The following is a 25,403-nucleotide window of genomic DNA, read 5'->3' on the forward strand; positions in this document are numbered from 1 at the left end:
ACAATTTTATTTTCCTGACACAGTGAATGACACGTTATGTAACAATGACGATGAATCTTCCCATTTCCCCGGCCAGGCAATTGCGGCATCCCGGATCCACGCCGTAGCCTGACCACCAGTAGTAGTACGAGTCAGAAACAAACTCTCCTCCCCTGCACTGACGCGCCGACCGCAGGTCCCGGGAAGCCTCGCCCACTAGTGCCGTACGAGTCAGAAACACTCTCCTCCGCTGCGCTGACGCGCCGACCGCAGGTCCCGGGAAGCCTCACCCACAAGTGCCGTACGAGTCAGAAATAAACTCTCCTCCACTGCGCTGACGCGCCGACCGCAGGTCCCGGGAAGCCTCGCCCACTGGTGCCGTACGAGTCAGAAACAAACTCTCCTCCACTGCGCTGACGCGCCGACCGCAGGTTCGGGAACACGACACGGGAGGCCGACAGACGGCACCGGCCCCGACCGTCAGTGCGCTTCATGGGCGGCGCCCATGAGCCTCAGTGCGCCCGCACGGGCTCGCCAACAACGCCAGTCTCCAGCCAATGCCGGGCAGGACTCCGCCCCACCGCGAGTCCGGTAGCACCGTGAGCGGACTGACGCGGATGACGATGCCGAAGATGACGTCTCTTACTCTGGCCGCCGCCGCCGCCACCGCCACCCAGCTCAGAGCCCCAGCGTCTTGCGGGCATCCTGCACGCTGCGCACGAGCGCGGCGATCTGGTCGCCCTGCGCGACGAGCTCGGCGCGGATGCGCTCGCGCGGCGCGGCCGCCAGCGCTGCCAGCTGCCGATCCTGGCGCTGCTTGTTCGCCCGCTCCACGCTCGCCTGCCGCCCGCAGAGACGGCGACGCGTCAGGAGGGAGTCAACATCAGGCGCCCCTCAGCGGACGGCGGTGCTGGAGACGTACGGCTGTGTAGAAGCAGGAAGGGAACAAGAGAGGAACGAGAGGAAACTGCCCACCATTATGTGCCTGAGACGTCGACATACGAAGAAAATTGGAGGATGGGATAAGATAACTGGAGGACAGATCACACACTTAGGGCCATTGGTCAACGGGCCGCGTTCAGTCAAGGGCACACCAATGCTGCTGCTGCCCTTGGATACCTTTCCAGTCAATTCGCAGCATCAGACTCATCGCGGCAAGTTATGTCCACAAATGCTATACCGGACCTACAGTTTCTGACCTAGTTTTGATTAGCCCATTTCACTGCGATCTTTTTCCAGTTCAAGGATGCTAGATTTCTCTGACTATGCACATGTCGCCAATAACGGAAAAGTTTTCCCGGACAAATTTCGGTGCGAAGAATACCAGACACTGTCCCAGAATATAGGCAGCGATCACGGATTTCACTGGCTGCGTAATTGCTGCTAATACGGAACAATTTTCCGAGACACATTTCCGTGCAAGGAATGTGGGCCATCGCCCCGGAAAATGCGCAACGATCCCGGACAACCATCAACAATTACCGCGGCCCCAGCGGGTGAACAATCATTTTTGACTCAAGAGGCATATTGGCAATGTTCGTCGTCTAGCCATGCTTTTGGTGCGGTGCTTAAGCCCAAGTATCATGAAAGTGGCGCCACTCGCGAAAAATAGTACAAAAGGCAACACATTCACACTCGTTTGATATTTTACAAGTGTGGCTCAAGGCTTCGATCGGTCGCTGTTCTTTTCGTTACCAAGAGCATGGTCAATACTTGTGACGCCACACAATTCATTATTCTTAATAGCACAAAGCTGATACTGTAGCACTGTTTTGTTTCTGTACGTAACTGCTGTCCAAAAAAGGCGAGAACTGTTATCTCAGGTGCGTGCGATGATGTCAAGAACAGTAGCTTATTTTTCGTCAGATAGAGGCGACCATACAAACCCAGTGAAGACTTTGGCGCAGAATGCCGCACCACCACGAGCACACGGGTTGCTGTGGCCCAACAGTGAGAGGTCACTGCACCCCGCCGCCGGCAGCGTGACGAGGTCGGCGGCGCGGCGCCGGCAAAAACAGCGGTCGTGCGCCACAGCGCTCACACACAGCGACACAATGCGTTACCCCGGGCAAAAACAGCACGGCGGCGGGGGAGCTGGCGAGTGGCAATGCAACGGGAATTCAAAGATTTCATGAAAGCCGGCAAAGAGGAACGAGAGGCAAAAAAAACAAAAAACAAAACCGCACCGCGCACTCAAGCGGAGTGTGCGGGACAAGTACACAACAATCTGCTTATTTTGCCTAATTTGCCGTCGCAAAGAACAGCAATCAAGATTGAGACTATCCGGCGTCTGCGGCTCATGCGCAAGAATGGTATCAACGCAGCCGACCAAGGTACCAGGTGCATCTAGCCGCATGCGCCACAGCACACCACGCAGCTAATGTGTGTGTCACTTACAATAGCCGACCATTCAACAGGGCGTTGCCACATCTCCCAGGCTGGAACTCACCCACGACTTATCCAGATGTGTACTGGCCGAAGCCGCACGTCAACCAGCGGTTCCCACGCATGCGCACTGCACCGCAAGCACCACGAGAGCGAGGACCCCGCGGCAGAGCCACCCTCCACCCACAACCGCGGCCGGCCGGCCGTGCGCGGCTGCCCGCGGCGGCGCGCACCTGTCTCCTCTGGTAGTCGATCTTGTCGCGCACGATGTCCAGTCGCCTCCTGAGGTCGGCGGGGGACCCCAGCTCCTTCAGCTGTCGCGCGGCGTCCCGCTCGGCGTCCGAGAGCACCGGCACGTCACGCTGGCAGCTCTGGTACACCGCCTCCGTCCTGCCGGCCGGGTGGCGGTCGGTCACCGCGGCGGCAGGAGGGGGGGGGGGGGGGGGGGCGGGGGGGGGGTGGCAGCTCTGGTACACCGCCTCCGTCCTGCCCGGGTGGCGGTCGGTCACCGCGGCGGCGGGAGGGGGGAGGGTGGGGGGTTGGGGTGGGGGCAGCGGAGGGGTGGCAGCTCTGGTACACCGCCTCCGTCCTGCCGGCCGGGCGGCGCTCGGTCACCGCGGCGGCAGGGAGGGGGGGGGGGGGAGGGGGGCAGCGGAGGGATGATGGTGGAGTGTGCTGCGCAGAGTGGGCAATGATCGCCTGAAGCGGGTGTCGCCAAACGGTTTTTAACCGTTAAATCCGGTTGGCAGAAGCCGCTGGTAAAATACAACCGGCAGAAACCGCCAAAAGTCAGTGCAATAAGTCATATTGTAAGCCATTGGAATTAACTGGAACAGCAACAGCAATACTGGATGTTAAACACCGTTGGTCAACACCATGGCTGCACTTAAGATGTACTAAGCAGGACAGGCAGACATAAATTACACGCTCATGGAGGATTCCTTATACGTGTGTTAGGTGATAACATACATCGAATCCCCACCAAGACAAACACATCCAAACAGACCTGCAATCAATCAACTGCAGCGTCATGGTAGGCCAAGCCAGACAAATTCACTTTCCGTGCAAGCTAATGTACCATTTCATTTGATCAGGTCTGCCAATGTCAAATGCCAGAACTACGTTGCGCGTTCTTCTTAATACCGGTTCAAAAGACGTCTTCCGCATTAGATGCGAACTGTGCAAATGCACTTGGGTTAGAGCTTGAATAACAAAACTAAAGCTGAATGCTTATCGACCGACCCACTCCTAATCTGCCTAGTCATCAAATTTTGAGACATTTCTAAATAAAAAAACGTCGCATACAGCAATGCGTCACAGCAAGGCCGAAAGTGTCAGCAAATTGCACATGTTTTAGAGGAAACAGCAGCAATGTGGCGCGCATGCGATGATCGATGACCGAAAGAAACAGGCTCAAATGGTGATTCAAGTACTAATTATAGGAAATATACCACGTAATTTGATAATTGTTTTGTTGTATCTACGCATTGCTTCCGGGTTTTTCGAAGGAAGTAAGAACATTGGGATCACAACATGACAGCACAGTTAATCCATAGATGAATACAACAGCTTTCTAAGTTTCTGTTAATTTGCAGATTGGTACCGTTCGTCCAGCACTCAGTTTTTGACCCGTAACTGGGGCCGAATAAACGTGGCTAGCGCCGTCTTCAAAAACCACTTTCGCACGGCACGAGTACCTTCAAACGACCAGGCACATACCAGGCCGATGAAACAATGCCGAGGACAGGTCAGCGACCACGACAGACAAAACATGCCCGCCACACCCGGTGTACCAGCATGGTCGTGCCCAGGGCCCCCGCTCTTCACCGCCGTCGCCGCGACGCGGCCACACCCGGGGCCACTGCCTCACCTGCGCACCAGCTGGTGGTGGTTCTCCTGCAGGCGCTGGTACTTCGCGGCCGTGTCGGCCGCCCGGCCCTCCAGCTCATCGCGCAGCAGGCGCAGCCGCGCCACGTCCTCGCGCTGCTGCGCCAGCAGCCCGCGTAGCGCCGCTACGCGCTGCTGCACGGCGTAGCGCGCCAGCTCCTGGCGCTGGATGTACTCGCGGCGCAACCGGGTGGCGGCACGGCGCAGCAGCTCCAGCAGCTCCGGCGGCGGCGCGGCGCCGGCCGCCGAGCGCAGCAGCGGCACACTGGCGTCCCGCTCAAGCAGCCGGCGCACGTGCGCGTCGAACGGCTCGCCGGCGTCCTGACGGCGGCGGCCGCGGCTGACAGGTCACGAACGGGCCGTGGCTGCGCGCCACTTTCTTGTTCGAAAGTGATGCTTCTTATGCTACAGCATAGTGATTGCGACACTGAAAGCCGCGAAACTTCACGGAAACGTGCCGCTGAGACGCAAGGAAGTGCAATAACAAGTACACGCCTAAAATGGTTAATTGCTGGTGCTCTGCCGTTGCAATGCTGCGAACGTCACACAATGCATGCGTTACATTATGCGTATTGAGCGATGACATGCCTTCGTCCCACACACATTACGTAACGCGGCTTCAACGACCCCAACCAGGAGAAATTGCACGCCGGAGACATACCCACCCCCTCCCGTCCCGCTGCCCACGATGGTGTCTGTGATTACAGCCACCGCGTAGACGACGCCACATCTGCCCACAATCCAGGGGCGCGCCGCCACCCTGCGCCGTATCGAGCATTCCCACCGCCGGCCGCGGGGGGGGGGGGGGGCACGCGACGTGGGGGACGCACCTGGGGCGGTCTCACCGCGTCCTCGTCGGGCGCGGCGGCCTCCGGCAGCGGCGGCTTGAACCTGGTCGTCAGTGACAGCAGCAGCACCTGGCAGGCGTTTGCGGAACCAGGCGCGGCGTGAGAGTGAGACGCCCGCAGCGCTGGGGGCGCGTGCGATAACGCGCCGGGGGAGGGGGGGGGGGCGGCTGCTGCGTGAGACGGACACGACTGCGTCCAGTGCACCGACGGTCAGAAGCGTGGGACCACTGCGATCTCGCCGATTTATGTATGGAGTCGTAACCCACGCATAATCGATGTACATCTCCCTTTTTCTACTCCATGTGAACCAATTAGAAGTCTTTGTTTGCAGCATCTACTAGTAAACGAAGTATCAGTGAAATATGTGATACTGAAAAAAACGGGTCCAACCTCCCACTCAAACGTGCACCTACAATCGGTCCACATGAACACTTCGATCCACGCGTTAAACTATGATGGATCTCCTCGCTTTCACATGCCAATATTACCCCTCCACCACCACCACAAAGACAACAACAATGATTCCTGGATTTAAAACATCACCACTATGGTAACCCGTCTACCACTTACTCTCTTAACCTCCCCACCACACTTCCGTTCCACCCACAAATCCCCTCACCCCTCTGACATCACCACCAACCATCCAAAACTGTACCGCCGTCACTACACCTCTGACCCCTGTGACACCCCACATTGCCTCTGACCCCCCGACCTCACTGACACTCCTGACCTCGTGGGTGGCCAGCAGGACGACCATGAGCAGCGGGTGCGGGATGACGGCCAGCCCCAGCACCGGACAGCTGGGCGACGAGGCCACCGTGCGCGTGCACACCAGGTGGCTCACCACGCACTCGTGCTCGCCCAGCGGCTCCTCACTGACATCTGTCGGTAGGGGTGGCAGTCAGTAGTTCGACAGAGTTCCGCTCAAGTTGGAGCATGAAGATGGACTTGGCTTGAGCCACGCCGGCCAAGAGCGTTCCCAGTACCCACACGCATGGGAAAGCGAGGTGGATGGGGTATGACAGCAAGGTACTTCACCAACACAGCATCTGTTCAGCCGTTACATCCTACAGTATTAGATACTTCATGCATCAAACACTATAATTTGAACAGAAAAAGTGCTTGCAGATTCCCATGTGAAGTCAGCTTACGGCCTTGGCAAACACCGCAAGCGAACAGCATGCTGGCAAGCGGTGTCCGTGGAATAGACACCACCTGGCCTCGCCACCAGTGTTTGGAGAGCAGACACCACCTGGCCTCATTAGCAGTGTCTGAAGGAACAAACACCACCTGGCCTCACTGGCGGTGCCTGAAGGAACAGACACCACCTGATCTCACCGGCAGTGTCTGGACAGCAGACACCACCTGGCCTCACCGGCAGTGTCTGGACAGCAGACACCACCTGGCCTCACTAACGGGGTCTAGGGAGCAGACAAAATCTGACCGCATGGCCTGCGCTGCACACTCGGTGCTAGAGCCACCTACCGGGCTGGGCGGCGAACTTCTCAAGGGCCGCGATCAGAGGCAGGACCACGGCGTGGACGCCGGCCGCATGGCTACAGAAGTACCTGTCGGCCACAGAGCGTGTCCGTCACCCCACAGCGGCGGCCGGCAGGGGGAATGGACCAGGTCCGGTACAAGGCGGACCAGTGACACGGCGAAGGCGGGCTACGAATAAGTGGCGTGGGGAGGGGTGGCATAAAGTACACCGACATTTTCAAGCGATGTAGGAAATCATTACGCGCAATTGTAAACAATGCCCTGCCACGTCATAAGCACACAATTGTATTATTTCCTTGTCCCATCCAAAACAACTTTTTTGACCCTTTCATAGACCTCCCCATAAATATACATCACATAAATATCTAGTGGAAAAGTCTATCGCCCTTTACCAAGGTAAAGACCCCCTGTACAAGGAGGCAAGACACTTTATTGGTAAACACATATCGCAGGTGCACTAATAACGGGTGTATCTGAGAGGGGGGGGGGGGCACCTACAGCTGACTCACAATTCCCACCCGCCATCAAAGGTCAGGTCACAGCACCCACCTGCAGTCGGAGGCAGGACCACAGCACCCACCTGCAGTCGGAGGCCGGACCACAACACCCACCTGCAGTCGGAGGCCGGGCAACAGCACCCACCTGCAGTCGGAAGCCGGGTCGGGATGTAGCCGGACGGGGGAGGTGACCGGGTCGTCGTCCTCCGCCGGTGCCATCACCAGGTCCAGCTCGACGCTCTCGTACACGTACAGCGAGACGCCAGCCGACTCAAGCGCGAAGCAGGCGCTGTACTGCGACGATCCAGCGTCGGAGCCAATCTGCCGGGAGAGCGACGGTCGGGGAGACGTGACGCACATAGTGCTGGGGCCGTGGATGGCGCCAGCCGCGGCCGAGACGGCCCAGAGGAAGATAGCAACGGTCGGGGAGACGTGACGCACATAGTGCTGGGGCCGTGGATGACGTCAGCCGCGGCCGAGACGGCCCAGAGGAAGATAGCAACGGTCGGGGAGACGTGACGCATAGTGCTGGGGCCGTGGATGACGTCAGCCGCGGCCGAGACGGCCCAGAGGAAGATAGCAACGGTCGGGGAGACGTGACACATAGTGTTGGGGCCGTGGATGGCGTCAGCCGCGGCCGGGACGGCCCAGAGGAAGATAGCAACGGTCGGGGAGACGTGACGCATAGTGCTGGGGCCGTGGATGGCGTCAGCTGCGGCCGAGACGGCCCAGAGGAAGATAGCAACGGTCGGGGAGACGTGACGCATAGTGTTGGGGCCGTGGATGGCGTCAGCCGCGGCCGAGACGGCCCAGAGGAAGATAGCAACGGTCGGGGAGACGTGACGCATAGTGCTGGGGCCGTGGATGGCGTCAGCCGCGGCCGAGACGGCCCAGAGGAAGATAGCAACAGTCGGGGAGACGTGACACAAACCGCGCTGGGGGCAAGGATGCCATCAGCCGCGGCCGAGACGGCCCGGAGGAAGACGGCGACGGCAAAGCGCCGCGCTCCACAGCGGCTGCGGAGCTGTTCGCCGCATGGTTATTCTGTACGAGGACACCCAGGTACGGTGCGACACAGGGGAAATGATACTGGCACAATGCCAAATCGACGACGAGTGGGCACCTCCTCATCCATTACGCGAAACAGGTAGATTCAAACAACCACAACCACTTGCCAGCTCCCCACGTTCCGCAGAGGCGTCAACCCCCACGATTGCCCACGCGTTTATCCTCACAACACACCGGCACACAAGCCTTACACCAAACACCAGCCGACACCAACATCCCCTTCCCAACAACCGCTCAGCGCGGCGCACCCCCCCCCCCCCCCCCTCGCGCAGCACGACGTCCGTGCCGGCGGCCGCCACGCCTGCTCACCCCGTCGTCGACGCCGTCGTCGGGCCGGTCAAGCACGACGCAGTGGTAGAGCCGGGTGGGCGTGGCCACCACCAGCACGGCCGGTGTGCCGCCCACGCACAGCAGGTCGCACGCCTCCGTGCCGTAGTTGTCGTCGGCCGCCGGGTGCATCGCCACGGGACCGTGCATCGGAAGCCGCTCCCTGGCCGCAGGCAGCCGAGGCGTGAGGGACCGGCGGAGGCCGGTTCGAATCCGGCGAAGGATTGTTTTATAAATGGTCAGGCCGCGGGCGGCGGCGAAACGGACACAATACTCAAGTTATATGCAGTGCAGCATCCGCTCTTTTATCTATCCCGCTTTAAAGCATGTATTTAAAATTGATTGCGTGCACCATGACAACTCTCTGGCTGTGGGAGATAGCAACGGTCGGGGAGCACGGCCTTACCCGGGCGCCATGAGGTTGATGTGCGTCAGATAGATGTCACCGTTGCCTCGGAGGACGAACACTGCTATGGGTTCTCGTTCCTCTGGGGCCTGTGACAGAGCACCATAAAGTTATGAAACGGAGGCATTTCGCCTCCGTTCCAGAGCTAAAACGAAACTATCACATCCTTGTAAATAACCAGTTCACAGCATCTGCACCCGCACGCTTGTGACTCCCGTCAAAAGCACCTTCGGGAACGACTGGTTCGTCGGGGCCGCAAGAGATGGCGCTCACCTGACCATCTGGCGGCGGCAGCCGGGGACTGAAGGCGAACGAGACGGCCACCTCTCCAAGCGAGCGGACGAACGTGAAGCCCGCACTGTTACTCAGCATGGCCGAGTGGGTGGCGCCCAGGGCCATCACGTGACTGGGTGTCTGCAGGTCCGTCGCCACGTCATATACCCTGCGGAGGAGACGGTGTCAGGTGGGAGAGGGGAGAAGCCCAGTGCCATCACGTGACTGGGTGTTTGCAGGCCCGCCGCCACGCCACACACCCAGGGGGGGGGGAGAGACGGGCCGGGTGGAGTGGAGCCCCACATGACATCCGGAGGTCCTCGACTCGGGCCTAGTCAGCCGCATTCTGCCTATCCCATATCACCACTGCATCATCGGACGAAATCGACGCGGGTGCATGGTGACACAATCCAGACAAATTCAGAACAGTCGTGGACCCTGGCGGCAACGGGTGACATCAAGGATACCGAGCTGGAACCCGCCCCACGCGCCAGTCTCACAACGTGGGGTTCCCAGCGCACGGGCTGCTGGCCTGTTTTGGCACCCTCTCACCTGACTGATCTGAACTGCCCCTCAGAATGAACGGATCTCGCCGAAGAGTTCCTTTAACGACGACCCATCACCGATCCGCCCAGCTTTGGCAACGCTTCCACCCTCGGTCGCTACGTCAATTCTGGAAGCGAGTCTCCAACACGGAGTCACTGTACGCCATCCCTCCGTGGTACCTGCTTATCACCGGACTGAAAGCCGACCACGACCCTAAGAGCGCGCAACACACAACACCGCCGCGCCACCGGCGTGACCTCCGACCCGCCGCTGACCTGAGGTAGTTGTCACAGCAGAGCACCACCAGGTGGCTGTCGGTCGGCGACTCCGGGTGCCAGCGCACCTTGGTCACGCGCACGTGCTTGCTGCAGTGGAAGAAGCGCCCGGCCACTTGGCGGGACCTGTGAGTGAGGACCGAGGTGAGTAGATCCGGTTAGATCCGGTTAGAGGTCACCCGGCGTCGCGGCTCGCAGACCACGGCGAGCAGACGGCGCGCCGGTGGTGAACACACAGGCATCGTGCGTGGCGTCATGTTGGGAGTGTAGAGACATCAGTGTGTTTACTTGGTGCGTTTAAACGGTGGATGCCAGGTGTGCTCCGTTTCGGTGCTCATCCTAAACACACTGCTTCGGTGCCGACGGTGTCAAAGACGGCAAATCCGCCCGCTTCATGAAGACGGTCACAGACCGCACACAGTACACGGCACACCCAAGTATACAAGCTGAGTACGCGCTACGACTGATTTGACCTGACTTCACTTTTTCTTGCATGACTACACGCAGAACAACCACCACTTGGATGTGCCTTAAATAAGATAACTATAACTGTCATAACGGTAACTTAAGGGACGAGTCAAGTTGAAGAGCACACACTTCGAGAAGAAAACCATGAAATAAAAAATGACGTCTGCTTAAAATCACAGAAGAAAATAACGCTAACCTGGAGTGCTCTAACCCAGCATGACACTCTGCTCCATATAGGGAGCCCAAGTCACACCATTACCGGGGACGTCGGCGTCACGTGAGCACTTTTAGTACTGTAAAACTGCAATAGTAAGTATCGGCCAGCGACGCATGCTTGCCGATGTAAACGTTGGACGTTTTTCCGGACCACTTCCACGGCCGTGACGGCTTGCGAAACATTTCTTCAACGTAAGGTTAGCTTACATTAGCATCCTATATTTGCAGTGGCAAATGTAGGCTGAAATCACACAGCTTACTGAACGCTGGTTATTAAAGAAGATGCCGATTACGTACATCATAGGCCGGCGGTGTGCCTCTACTCGGAGCTGCATTGTGGTCTCAGCCGGCTGGGACTTACTAGACAGTGCAGCATTCCCTCCATCTAGCACAGCTCTAGCCGACAACCAGTGCACCTCCGTCTGGATTTCACGGACATCGAATAACAAAATGACAACGAACGACCATATCTCTGGGAATATTCTTTATTTGAAGATAATGGAGCAAATATCAGATATGGCGAAACAAAGTCACCTTTAACTATTGGGATACTTTTAAAGTGAAAGGCTGCTCTAGATAACACAATTTCTCTATCTAGTAAATACGCTCCTCAATGCCTCACTGTTTGATTACGTCATCGTACCTTGCACAACATGGATTGAGAGCCAACTGACGGCCTAAACATCTGGAAACCATGCTCACGAACACCAGGTATGAACGACTCAACAATGCATTTTTTCTTGGCCTTAATCGCCGCACGGCCAATTAATTGGCAGGACTTGAATGACATTATTATGTCATGGATGCCTGAATGACCATGAAATCACCTCCCCAAGTCTACTGATTTCGGTGGTGTTATCCGTCTCGAGGTCTCGCGGCATGCGCCTTCGCAGAGCATCTCCGGGTGGTCACGCCCGAGAGACATGCCATGACAGGAATTCTTGCCCGGGTTGCCGCGTGGGAGACCGATGGCCCGCTGCCCGGCCATCGCATCCCCGTTCAGCCATGCCCCAAATAAAAGATCACCAGCCATACAGGAAAAAAGAACTGTGTTAACGACACACGACGCGTGAGAACCAGGCGAAGTTTCCGTGAAAGACCTACAAAGTCTCAACGCTTGGCTCCGAACAACGCCCTTCATCCTTGGGGAAGTTACGTCATTATCATTAGGGCCACCAGCCTTAGCTGAAATATTGGACTCTTCGCATTTGCATCTGTTTCCTCCTCCTCCACATCGCATCCAGCTTAATCCCCATAGACAAAGGAAACATCCCATCCCGCGATAAATTACACCATTATCGATTACACATTACGGGCAGGATTAAACAGATACATTAGAATATGCAAATCCAGGAGGGAATAGCTTCGGCGGTTATGCTGAGTTTTTATGATTTTTCGAATGGTTAACACTGAGATGTTTTCATTAAATGGCACATAAATTCCGAGCGGGCTGAAGAAGGGCATTTGGCGATTATGCTCCGTGGATGATACATGGTGGAAAGGGTGCGCGAATAGTTCCTTTGCATACCATTTCATCAGCTTTGTCTTGGCGCGGCGGAGTTTCCAGAAGGACGCTACATTTGATACATTGACTGTAGCTGGGGGTGTGGCTGGTGGATGGCGCCCGCCACTGGGGCGGGCGTCGCACGGGGTCAGCCGTCTGTGAGAACGTCTCAGGGCTGACGAGCGGAGGTCGGCTCGCGAGCCCACTGGACGAGATCGGACGACGCTAGACGGGCCCGGACGAAAATGGAGGCGACCAATACAGGTCGGGCGCAATTGGACAACATGAGCGGGATGAGATTGAGACAGCCTCAGGCGATATTGAGAAATCGCACAAGCGGGCGACGGCGGCAGAGATCAGATGAAATGCTGGTCACGATGGGCAACACCGAACGAGGGACGGCAGCACCTTTTCTTTTTAAAGGATTTAATCCAAATCTCTTTGAATGGATAGACTTCTGGAACCAGAACTCTCGCTATGCAGTGCTTGCTATGTGAATCCTGATCCCTACCATTGTAGGCTAACGGCAGAATATGGTGGAGAAAGTTTAAAGTACAGAAATGCCCGGCACAGTCCCTTCCGCCCTCTGACGTTACCCGAGTTTTAGAGCGGCCGCTGCCACCAGCCGCAGGCCATGCCTGTCGAGGGCACGTAGCGAGCACCTAAGTGACTAGAACCCGCCCCGCCACGGGTGGATGGTTCACACAGCAGGCGCTCTAACCAACTGAGCTATCCGAATTGGCATCCACTGCACTAAACCAGACAGAAACGGACAAGACAGAGCCAGACTGGACAACGCTGGACAAGCTTGGACATCGTGGGGAACATGAACCACCCCCTGCTGGCATGGGAATCGCAAGCAGTGGCAAAGTTCAACGTTCGAAGGCGAGAGCGGGGTCTGCGCGCTGACGGGGGTCTCTACTGGATGCTGTCAAACTCCTGCTGACAGCATCCAGCGGTGCATGTCTCATCTACTCGTGAGCTCATCATCCAGGATTTCAGCTACCGCCTCGTAACCAGCGGCTGTTGGCTCTGTTTGCCGAAGGCTTTAATTACGAGGAAATGGGAGCGTGGATCGAGATAGTCGGGATCTGATAACCCTAAAACGGCAGCATTCCGGCTTCGATGTCGTAACTTATTGGAATTCTCCCGGCTTATCATCGGGCGTCCCGTACACCAATACCATCAGACGCTTCATTACAGCTCGTCGACCTTCCACCGCGGCTCAACGCACGCCGCCAGCCAGACGATCCACCGGCTCAGACCGACTATCTCTGCTGCCGCCCAGCACGCTCCATCTCAAGACAACGCCATTCACACCCCACAACCGGGTCGCTTGAGGAAAACACGTGACGTCACCTGCCCGACCCCGGTGCGGCAGCCGCAGGCGTGTTTTCGTCGCCAGTCAACACGACACAGCGGCGTATCCGGCGGCAGCCGTCGCCGCCAGCGCGTGCCCGACACGCGTCCCTCGCCCCAGGCCGCCTCCGCCAGCCACCGGCGTCGAAAACACCGGCCGCGCCGCCAATATTTTGCATATTTAACACCTCGCACATATCTCGAATAATATATCAATCTTAACGGGCTGATTTTAATACGAAGGGCGGAAATTGGCGCCGGATTTGCGCGCGGTTTATCGGGCCGCTGCCGTAATGAAAACCAATGACGAGGCGGCGATCAGCGGCGTGCAATTGCCGCGCCCAAAAAATATGAATATGAAGGCGGCATTATTGATAACCGTGCGGCAGACGGGGGAAATTGCCGCCGAGATTGAGCCTGGAGGTGCGAGCAGATGGAGGAGGCTGGGACAGGGCTGGCAGCACCGGCGGAGTGGGCTGGGGGGGGGGGGGGGGGTCGGTTCGAACGAGTTAAGGCTGATCGAGGCGGAGGGGCGAGATGGTTTCAGAAATATCCGTTCAGAGACTGTGTGAGATGTACGGTGGTCTGTGAGAGGTCGGAGATTCTCCATGAGACAAGTGGTCTTTGACCTCTGCGGGGTGGACGCTCAGGAACAAGATGGTGTCAGGTATGCGCAAGGCGACGCAGGATCTTAAAAAATCACCACGACACACGTCAGAAGCCCTTCTGTGGACCGCCAGTGACTATGCTGGTCATAAAAGAACCAATGAGTCAGTCAGGTCAGTGGGGGGGGGGGGGGGGGGGGGGGTGGGGAGGACGCTCTGTGTGATATCAAGCCTCATCTCCGCAAGGTGGAGACTGACCCGTGGGATGTTGTCGTTGCTGCCACCGGGGCTTTACGACGCAGTCAGCTGCTGAGGCTATGCAGCGACGCCTGCAACACGCCAGGACGAGCGGGCGCCGCGGGGGTCGAATCCCAAAACTTTTGCCTTCGCACACACGCAGCTTAACCACTGCCATAGCGGTGCCCTATCTCTGTGATGTGAGTGCCGCTCTGCGTTAGGTGAGGGATGACCTACGAGGGACAAGCCAATGTTCCAAGCGGGGCGGCCGCTCTTTTGGCGCGATTGGACGCCGACGCTGCGAGATTTAACCCGATCGCGCGCGCTGCCGGCGCGCGTCCCCACTCCCTCGGGCGCGCGCCGCCGGCGGCGGGGCCGCCAGGACACGTCAGCGCTCCGTCGCAGCTTCATCAAAGCCCGCGCTTGAATATGCATGAACCCGAGTTGGCGCTAATCAAATCTGTTTACTTTTGACTTTGCTCGCCTGGTAGCGCCGCCGAGAGACGATTCGCGCCGTAAAAAACGGCGCGAGCGCGGCCGCGGCGCGCGCCGGCGGGCTTTCCGACCCGACCGCGCCAGCCAGAGGGGAGACGGAGGTCCCAGCGGACTCGCACGGCGCCGGCAGACAGCGGACGTGCCAAAACAGCTCAGGCGGAGGGCAAGTCTGGTCCGGACACGCTGGCCATGCCGCCTTTGTCGAGTGACAGGACCCAAACGTCAGATATCCGGGACGGCGGTGCTACGATCGAATTCCCAGTGCACGCATCGTTGACACTCTGACGCAATCCGGTCCCCGACAGGGTGACTTCCCGACTGGACTAAAGCTAGGCACGAGAAGAAAACTAGCACGAGCTTCATAATGGTGACCGGAAATGCTGGTTGAACGCCCTCCACAGCAGTAGTGTCTACGTGAGCACAGCAACTAAAAACTTCTATGCCTGAAAAATTGGACGTGTTATAACGAATCATTCAAAAACATGGCAGAGCATACGAGGGGAAGAAAAGCGAGCCGGAAAAGAAGGCACACGTTGCAACGGATGCATCGTGACGTAAACGCCAAAACAGACAATACCAAGTCCCAAGCGATACGAGCGCCGCTTTCACCGGCAGCGTAGGTGACATCCGCGGCTGCAGATTCGTCGGTATAAGCCGCGCGCCTGGGGCATTCCCCACGAGTACAGATGGCAGCTCGGCGGGACTCCCCGCCGCAGTCCTCGGGCTAACGAGGCGCCGCCGGCGCCGCCGACCCACCTCTGGCGTCGCAGACCCGTAACAAATCGCCGCGCCGCCCGGAGCCGTCCCGCGGGTCGTACGCCCTCCGCGGAAGGGTAACATTTTTACAGACAAAAGACATAAACGAGCCGGAGGGGAGTGTTTGAATATTCACAAACGGGGATAAATAAGAAATAAATGGAATCAATGGGATAGAGCGATCGGGCCGGGCGCGGGGGACGCGCCGCACGCCGGCGAGGGGAGCGTAACGAGCGGCGGCACCGCCGCGCGTGCGCCATCACCGCCGCACAACCGCGTCATTGGTGCCGATGCGGCGTGCAGAGCCCGCCGGCGAATCACGCCATGCCGCGAGACGACACCACGGCGAGACGCCACGACCGTCGCTCGCAGCAGTGGTGATTGCTATGGGTCGGGACCACGACCGTCGCTCGCAGCAGTGGTGATTGCTATGGGTCGGGACCACGACCGTTGCCCGCAGCAGTGGCGATTGCTATGGACCGGGGCCACGACCGTCGCTCGCGGCAGTGGTGATTGCTATAGGTCGCGACGACTCTCAAGCGGCTTAACCATGCTTGCTATGGGTCTAAACAGTAGGTTCTAGGAAGGTGACTTGAGCGAAGAAGCTCATTTCTGGTGAAGTTCGACCCCGTATTTGGTCCTTTCCCACACGTGGCCGCAAGTGCAGAACGTGCTTGGCGAAGCTGTAATAAACGTGCCCTCGCGTTAACTTGATCGAGAACATGACATACCCAATATCCCTAGCCGCAGAGTACAGCATGGCAGGCGTAGGTGCAACAACACCAGCCTTCGTTGAAATGAGCCCAATGAGAGAGGCTGAGTCCGGCTGTTTCGCCACATCAACGCCTTCGGCATTCTCCACCCGTGAACATGTACCGACATGTCTTTGCAAAACTGGAAAAGCTAAATGAATGCTTAAACATCCACGAAACCCAACATTTTTAACGGTTATCTAATACTTAATCCCAATGTACATCACGCTGGTTTAGTGTGTGGATTAAGCGCACTGATAAAAGAAATAATAATTTAAAGGCCCGATGGAGCAAATCGCTCGCGCCGTCGTCGAATCGCTGCATGTCTGCTGATACTTTGCAGTGCACATGTAAGCTTGAAGTACGGGTCCCAAGCCTCACATCAGACATTCCAAGAAATTAATTTCAATGCAGGGAACAAGAACACTTTCATTTGCATCTAGCACCAATTACGGAGGAAGAGTTAATACAGTATCACCCCATGAATATGCATAGATCGAAAATAATGAGAGCGAAATTTACAACTGTCACACTTCAGCGGCATATGGCTCGAGTAAAACTGCCACAGCGCTGAGCATTCGGATGTTGGATGCCGCTAGAGCACAGATTAACAGCAGAAAAACGGCACAAAAAAATCAGGACGAATTCAAAACACGTCGAATACCGGGTTTGGTTTCCAAACTCACTCATTGCTACAGACCCAGACTTCCCATCCGAAGCCGTATGAATATTCATACACTTTTGAGGATAATTCAATAGCGCACCACTGCTGGAAGAAGAAATTAACGATTCATGATATGCAACGCTGAATAAACAAGACGTGTCAGAAAATGTAAAATAATTATGGCAGGCAAGACAAGAAGTGTGTTTCAGGTCCTTTCGCAGCATGAAGTGCTAAAATATTCGCCAGTGATTCTGAAACGCACAGAACCGTCGTCAAACCCCACCAGGCGTCACACAAATGTAGAAAACATCCCCGCCACCAAAACATTGTTCCACGTGTTTAACACAGATTCGAAGCGTCTGCCATACGCTGGCACGTCCCTGCCAAACTCCCACTCACCACACAGCGTGGTGAGCGCGCGTGGCACCCTGCCTCCGGGAGCGGGAGACGCCAAACCTAAGCCGGCAGCACGCTCCGCTGAGCGCTGGCCCGCGGAGCCGACCACCGCGCCGGAGGAGCCCGCTAAGATCGGCTGCGAGTATCACCAGATCCGACCAACTTTCGGCGCTTCATTATTCGGCGCGGCTTATCTCCTTATTTATTGTCCTGTATAATTGCGTTCGATCGCGCTCGCCCGTAATTAAGGGGTTACATCTCACGCTCCGTTTCGAGCGTCGCTCGACGGCGGCCAAAACACTTTTCGCCCACGCAGAACACGCGTATATTTCGGCACGTAAATTGGGCGAAATCGCTCAATGTCACCCACCATTTTTCGGCTTAACTGGCTATTTTAGTTTCGCTGCCGCGGCAGTATCAATCATTTGCCGTTCGTAAAGACCAATATGCCTCGCGGCGTCGCAGTAGGGGAGCTCTGCCGTCGGCGGGATGAGATAGAAGTCCGAATCCGGTTCCAGCATCAACACATCCGACCAGATGGTGGGCTGCTCTGTGCGAATGCTCGCATTTCGGTCGGTGTCTGGATACGGCCTTCGTCGAAGAACCCGTACTGAATTTAAACGGCCTTGATGCCGCTAGCACTACACCGGGCCGAGGAAGATACCGAGCGCTTGACATTGCAATGACTGGCGCTTCTCGGACCAGTGATGACGCGCGTCAGCCTTGGAGGGCCGAAGCCCCGCCATACATCTCCCCCGAGCAGCTCTGCAAATCACTGCCGGCGTCCAATGCCTGTCAGGCGAGTATCGCCATAAGTCACCGGCGACACCGGAGGGATATCACGTGAACAAGCACGGCCGGCCGTGGGCGCCGCCCACCGCGTCGCGGCGCCGACACCGCCACAAATCAGGGGCACGTCGCCCCCCAACCGCCGGACACCGTCCGGGCCCTCAACACCTGGCCACCCCGCCCCCTCCCACCTCGCCGGCAGCGGCCCTTATGACGGCGCGCATCCCCGCGTCACCGCGCGCTCATCCCACCCTCGACACCGACGCCGTCTATAATTCACGATTGCAATCCGGGTTCGTTATCTATCAGCATTAGCGAGTGCAATAACGCGGCGGTAGCGCATTACACGGCCGCGCCTAATGTTTTCACCGGCACACTCCCGCTCCCGTAATGGCCAAGTTGCTAATTTGCATTAGATGTGGCGCGCGGCCGCACCGGCAGGCTGTGCGTCGAATACCTCAACGGCCGCGGGAGGCTCGAACGCCCGGAAAAACAACGCCGCCTTTGAGTTGCGATGCCGGCCGGGGGAGGAGTCCCGGATAAACAGCCGGATGTGGCCGGGTGGAACAGCGCAAACGCACGCGCAACCGGCGCGAGCTGTGATGAAATTGTGTTCAGGACAGCCGTGGCTTGCCGGGAGCGTCATCATGACAGGGTGGACGGGGAGTTCAGTACGTTGAATCCATACAGCATCAGACATCAGTGGATAACACACCAGCACCGCAGCCCACATCACGGCGGCCAATCCCTGAGGCGCAATTGGCGTCTGATTACCAATTGGCTAATAAATGCCGTCGGGTGGACACACACTCCCGCGTAAAGCAAAACGACAGCGCCTGGGCTGGACGAATGCACCGATGGCCGCCGGCAGCCCACAGAGAAGAGCAGCTCCTGTTTACTGTCGAGACGGCGACCCCTCTTGGAGACGCTATCGGAGCCGGGGCCGACCCATTCTGTCAAATGCAACATGTAATGGCCCAGAAAACAGTTCATTACCGTACAATAGACTATTTACCCAGTAATTAGCCTGCAACGGCAGCCAATGGCCGCGTTTAATGGGATAAATACGTCTGGCGGAGAGGCTGGCGGGCCGGGCCGCCTCTCAATACCTCCCTGAATAGTCAGCTTGGGCAGCGATTAGACGGCCGAGGAAATTAAATTCGGCGGTAATCGCGTGCGCGCGGGAGCGCCGCCGGTCCATTGAGGCGCAGCGCGGCCGCTGCCGGGGCCGTTGTCTGTGCGACGGACCAGGCAATCATGGGCGGCGCCCCGCCGCGCTGCCGGGCGCGACCTGGGCCGAGGCGAGGCGGGGCGGGGTCCGGCCGGGCGGGTCCGCCGGCTCGAGACGGCCCGGCCACCGGCCGCGGCGCGGGTTCCGCGGCCAGTGCGGCGGGGAGAGCGCGGCTCGCAGCAGGCATTGCGGCTAGGGCGGCGGGCGTGTCGTTATGTGATGGCTTGGCCGCGCCTCGGGCTTGGGGGAGCGCATTGCCAGGGGAGATAAAAAGCTTTGCGATGAGTCAGAGGAGGAACCCTTAAAATCTTAAGCGCACAAGTAGGAGCGCGCACGCAAACTGAAAGCTAGAAAACGTCACGAGAGCAGCTAAGACAGCATACTCGTATGCATGCACTTGACATCGGATCAAGAACTCCACAAGCACACCTAACACGCGTCTTCTATACTACACAATACGGCACCGGGCAAACTGCATCACAGTGGCGGCCTGTCCACGGATCCCTCAGCCCTCAACACTTCCCGAGACTATCTTACGTACGTGCATGAGAGTCGATTCTTGCCGTCCTCGTACAGACCGTGCCGGCCCCAGCGGCTGGGCAGCTCGACCACCGTGACACCGCTGGCGCCGACCAGCGCCAGCCGCTGGCCGCACGGCGACACCAGCAGCTGGTTCACGGTCCCCACCGGCGGGCTGGTCAGCAGCAGCGTCTGAAGCACAGTGCAGACGTCAGCGGTGGACCAGCAGCTGGCCTGACTGGCAGACTGACGACGCGCAGCCGCGAAGCAGCGGACTGTTAGGGTGGTGTCATTCGTGGACCGGAGCCAGTCCAAATAACTTCGCATCGTTTGCAGACCTGGGGCCTTTCACCTACGACCACAGCCAGCAGACACGTTTGCCAGGCGGTGGCTGTCCGGCCGACCCAGGTCAGACCCCTCCTCGCTCACCATCGCCAGTGCCCTCCCCATGCAGGTCCCCCCTCCCACGAGCCGGAGTGGCGCAGTCTTCGCTCCGGCTCCGGGGGGACGGCGGCCGCGCTCCCCCGAGCGAAGCCCGGCGCGCCGCGGGGAGCGGCCGCGCCCGCGCTGCCACCCGCGGGGCTCACCGCTCCATTTCTGCGCCGCCGCACCAGCCAATATGCCCCGCTAATGATCGCCATAATAAACAGGCGACACGGGCCGGCCGAGCGGGCGGGGCGAGGCGCTGGCGGCGCCGCAGCGTCGCACGCGTCCGCTGTCCCGCGGGGAGACGGAGGCGAGCTGCGGCAGAGGCGGCAGCCTGACGAGGCCGAGCGGCGTCAGTGACTCGCGCGGAGAGGTACTCGGGGGCCTCTCGGCCACAATTGGTATCTTACTACCAAGTTTGATGACGCTGAATTCAAATCACGAATTCAGCGCGGAGTGAAAAAGCAGGGCAGGACTAATCAACCCTCAAGCATGCTGGTCAATCCAATGATCTGCTCAGGCGGGGGTCTTGATCCTCCATCTTCGAAAAGTTTTAAATCGAGGTGCGAAAGAGCACAGAAATAAGCGGGTGCTCTGCTGAGCTCTCCCTGTAAAGATCGTCAGTCAACAGTTTGACTCAGTTCGACATGGCCAGGCCAGTCCAAGGCTTCACAGCTTATCTTTGTCAAACAATTGGGCATCTGTTTGTTGGGTTACACGTCGACGCACGGAACCGACAAGCGCATTAGTGCAGTCACACGTTGGCAAAACTGGGACAATGAAAATTTTGGCCGGCGGAAACTAGATCCAAACGCTGACAGCTTGTACATCCTCTTGGCAGCGTCACAGGGACAACTCTCCCTGCCGCCTAGACGACACCGGGCTCAAAATCGTCATTTTTTGCAGGGAGGCCGGCAGCGACGCGCGGAACGACATCTAGCGGCGACGGGCAGAGTCCGGCCGCCGCCGTCCCCGGCCACCCGAGATATTATTTCTGATGACCAGTGGCTATTGGGGATCACAAATAGATGGCACACGAAAATGAAATAATGGGAGACAAATGGGCAGCTATGAAAAGTTGAGCAGCTTAGAGTCCGCTATAAGGGGTAACGGATAGCAGGGAACGGCCGGACGGGGAAATGACGCAGCCTGGGGCGAAATCCAAGGGCCGCACCCAATATCGGCCTAATATGGACATTTGTTACCTCGGGTTAATCGAGGGGCGGCCGGCGAGCGCGCGGCAGCAGCACACAATGCGGTAAAGAGTCGCCGCCGCGAGCCCAAGAGGGCACAACGCAGCCGGGTTCAGCAGGGTGGCACGGCACGGCGCAAGCGAGGCTGCGGGAGACGGCGAAACACATAAGGGGGGGGGGGGGAGGGGTGGGTATGTGTGCGCGCGTACGAATACGTATTGAACAACGTACATCATTGCGGGGAATGCTTTTTCAACGGCAAACGCCACCGAGGGAGAACGACGAGAAACGCCTGCCACGCTTCGACGCCTCTGCCAGAGGCAGCCATTCCCATTCAGAGGTAAAGCTCGGCAACGTGCCACTTTACCGCGGGCTTGCAACGACACGTTTTAAAACCGCCACACCAGCCACCGTCGTGTGATGGAAAAACGCGTGCATTTCAAGCCTGCAGCACCGCCCCTGGTGCATCACTTTTAGTAATACCAGATGACAAGTGGCCCGCCGGCCGGCCCGGAGTGAACCGTGCGGGAGCGCGTCGATATATTATCGACGCGTCGCGGAGACAGATAGAGGCCGGTTCAAATCCCAGCGGCGCCGTTCGTCACGCTGTATCGCATTAAGGAGACACGCGCGCGTCTGATCATGACAAATCCCGACCCATTGTCTTTTTATCATCCTGTCCAAACAAAACGCGAAGGTATATTACTTCGGGGGGATAGCGGGCTCTGATAAAGACCGTAATGCGGATTTATGGTCGAAAGCGAAGCAACGCTGCAGGGATACGCGGCAAGACAATAACCGGGGATGACTGCGTTGGGCCGCGTGAGGCTGGCGGAGGCGTGCTCTGATCGACACTTCTGGCGGAGAGAGAGGGAAACCATTTCAGAACAGAAAGCTTATACGGCAACATACACAGCCCTTTTGCCAGCAAGACTCCATGCATTCGCAATGGGACGGTTCTTCCAGACGATGACGAGTGGAGGACATTCGACGAGACACGCTGCATGTTTATGTAGCACAAATTGGCACATGATTTTAATTGTCAAGTCCACGGGCAGGAGTCCAAAAAAGTAAGGTTTGCCGTGAGTAAGTAAGGTCTGTGAGTTTAAAATCAGCTCTCACGCAGCCGAGATTCAATGGCATGGGTTTTACATGCGATGCCAGTCCTCAGCAACAATTTGAACATGCAAAGATAATTATCACCGTCTTCCTGTCTTAAAAAAGTGCATCTGTGATCGCCATGCTATCTTTCGGGCAGCATGCATGAAAATCTGACATCAAACCTTTGACAGTGCTGCACCTCTGCAAAGAAAATGGGTCTGCTAAAAATATTTTGCAATTTCATTTCTTTCAACAAGGGACAGTTGTGACGTCGGAAGGCGGGTTCCGCAACCCAACAGGTGCAGAACAATTTACATATTGCCACTTTTGAGCTTTGCGGTTCATCTGATGGCGCAAAGACGTCATGGCTTGATAACTACCACAATGGGTGCCAATATGCAATGCAGCACCATGAGTCGGGAGGCCCTATTTGGGGGGGGGGGGGGGGCAATGCTGTGTTAAGGAGGCCCCTTTGCTGGCTCAGCAGGCCCCTGTTCCAGGCTAGGAGGTACCCTCCATTTGCAGAGGCACATTGTTTTCCCTATGTCTGGAACAGGAGGCCCATGTCATACATCAGATGGCCACAGTTCCAAATCAGGATGCCCTGCCTGAGAATAATGCGTCCTTCAACTACATTTGTAGGCCCATTTATGAACCAACAACAATCTGATTGGGAGCTTGCTGTGGGCCAAGCCATGGACTTGACAATCTGATCTGATTGACTGCTCTTCTATGCATCTGAAGGCCCTGTTCTGGAACAGGAGGCCCTGTTTCAGGTTAGCAAGACCATTTTCTGGGTAACCAGAAGGCCCCTATTCTGGAATTTCTACTTTCAGCATTTATTTTCCTGAATATAATGCATGCAAAAATGTGATAAGAGGGCACATGACCTGTGTCCCTCCCCCTTGAATACAACACTGTGCAGGAGGACCCTGTGAGGAGGCCCCATTTTGTCCAAGAGGCCCCCAATGAAGGGTCCTGTTCAACTGAAAATCTGTGAGACCTCCCCTGTCCATGTATGCTGATCACGTAGAGTGTACTATATTCTTATAGAGTGTTGCCCACTGGAAGGCCTGCAGTTGTTACTATCAAATGTAAACATGAGTGATCAGCAATGCTTCAGAAAATCATAACACATCCATAAAAATCACGCATAATGTTCCAAATCAAAGCCCAATGCTAAAATATCATAAAGATCATAAAATGTTTGGATCACACTGTGATGCCTGAAACCATCAGCCTAATAAACAGAGCACACTTCAATGAGGTCTTAACAGTACACCTAAGATACCCAGTGTGCATTTTAATTGTAAAGCGCATAAATACAATCTCATGTGCAAGATGAACAGAGCATCAGCAGACATCACGCCTTAGTATCAAGAAAGCATGGTTGAGCGGCATCAATTTCCAAAATGGAGGAATATGATCAATAATACAAAAATGACTATCTGGTGTTCCACATGGAACAATGTGCCTGTTGCATGACTCATGCTCAAAATTCATCCCTGGATATGCAAAATGTAAGCATAAAAACATGCTTTCACAGTCTTATTTAGGCTCTCTGGCATCCTACACAGGCTCTTTGTTAGAGCAGCTTCTTAGCCTAATCTGTTGCCTTTTGACCTCAAAACCAGCATACACCTGACCTGCCAGCCAATTTGTCAAGCCCAAACTGGGCTGACCACCATCTCCCTCAATGCTGATCAGCTGATTTCCAGCAAGGAGAGCAGCAACTGGCAGTGAACCTCAACAGGTGTCCATGACCAAATATTGACAACCCAGGTACCCAAGTGGCTGAATATTTGAATACTGCATCACTCATCTTTGCTAAAAATGTCCTTTAACTATAACTAATGCAAGTTTTCTGCTTTGTAACCTAAAATCATGCTAAAACATGATAGTCTAACTTCATTATTTAAAGGTGGGAAATGTACTGCACATACTTAAAACATGGTCATTAACACTCATGGCCCAACTCTGCCTGACACTCAGGAAGAGGACTGTCACAGGACCACTTTGCCATCTTTTCTGACATGCACACATAGCGAGGAGGGACACCATACCTTAACTGAGTTAAAATGTCAGCATTCAGTCACATAACACATCTCTACTGGACTTTGCCTTAAAATTATGATACCAGACCTGCACATCATTTACCTGGTATTCAGTTCCATCATTACTAGAGTTCTCATACTTCAAGTTGATGGCGTGGACAGCTTGCTCTTTAAAATCCCAGAAAAACAAAAAATGTTCAAAAATATCCAACAAATCCGTGGTACCTGCGTCACCATCACCAGACTTAGCATCTTTTTGTAGCTTGCTGAATACTTCCGAACACTTAAGCCAATCCTTGGCCGTTGGGACGCGCTTCATTTTGGGCCAAAAATAACTGATATGTGCAGGGCTAAACAGGATAACGACGGGCTCACGTCCGAATCAATTTCAAACGTGCTGCACGCACCGCACGCCACTCGGCATCTATTTTTCCGGAGACTGTGTTTGAAACTTATGCGTCATTAAATGTCATATAAGAGTACAATTTTGTAGAGAAAATAATTTCAATACGGATAACCTGATTCCGCTGAGAAAACTACCTCGGTTGACGTATGCTCACATATTGCATGTTTTCAGATCAAAATAAATCAAAAATATTCAGCATCGTTCCTTTTTGTCCAGCAGAGTTGACTGACCATTCACACAT

General features: G+C 56.4%; 1 protein-coding gene across 1 annotated transcript; it reads right to left on the reverse strand.

Annotated features, from left to right (window-relative positions):
• Window positions 1-657: 657 nt before the first annotated feature.
• mbo (Nuclear pore complex protein Nup88) lies at window positions 658-25,163 on the reverse strand. Its single transcript, XM_037235515.1, has 14 exons — window positions 24,860-25,163; window positions 20,005-20,174; window positions 9,992-10,117; window positions 9,171-9,339; window positions 8,898-8,986; window positions 8,474-8,654; window positions 7,242-7,417; window positions 6,585-6,667; window positions 5,830-5,981; window positions 5,082-5,168; window positions 4,516-4,572; window positions 4,235-4,260; window positions 2,598-2,754; window positions 658-819 (listed from the first exon to the last, which is right to left on the reverse strand). The coding sequence occupies exons 1-14, from the start codon at window positions 25,073-25,075 to the stop codon at window positions 658-660; spliced, it is 1,851 nt and encodes a 616-aa protein (XP_037091410.1). The 5' UTR covers window positions 25,076-25,163.
• Between the last annotated feature and the right edge of the window lie 240 nt (window positions 25,164-25,403).

Source organism: Pollicipes pollicipes, unplaced genomic scaffold, assembly GCF_011947565.3.
Source record: "Pollicipes pollicipes isolate AB1234 unplaced genomic scaffold, Ppol_2.1 Scaffold_7261;HRSCAF=8764_pilon_pilon_pilon, whole genome shotgun sequence".
Lineage (NCBI taxonomy): Eukaryota > Metazoa > Arthropoda > Thecostraca > Pollicipedomorpha > Pollicipedidae > Pollicipes > Pollicipes pollicipes.

Coding starts and splice junctions, on each gene's coding strand:
- mbo (XM_037235515.1), bottom strand. CDS start 25,075: ATGAAGCGCGTCCCAACGGCCAAGGATTGGCTTAAGTGTTCGGAAGTA. Junction 6,668..7,241: donor GACCCGGCTTCCGACTGCAG/GTGGGTGCTGTT, acceptor TGTGGCCGACAG/GTACTTCTGTAGCCATGCGG. Junction 5,169..5,829: donor TCCTGCTGGCCACCCACGAG/GTCAGGAGTGTC, acceptor AACGCCTGCCAG/GTGCTGCTGCTGTCACTGAC.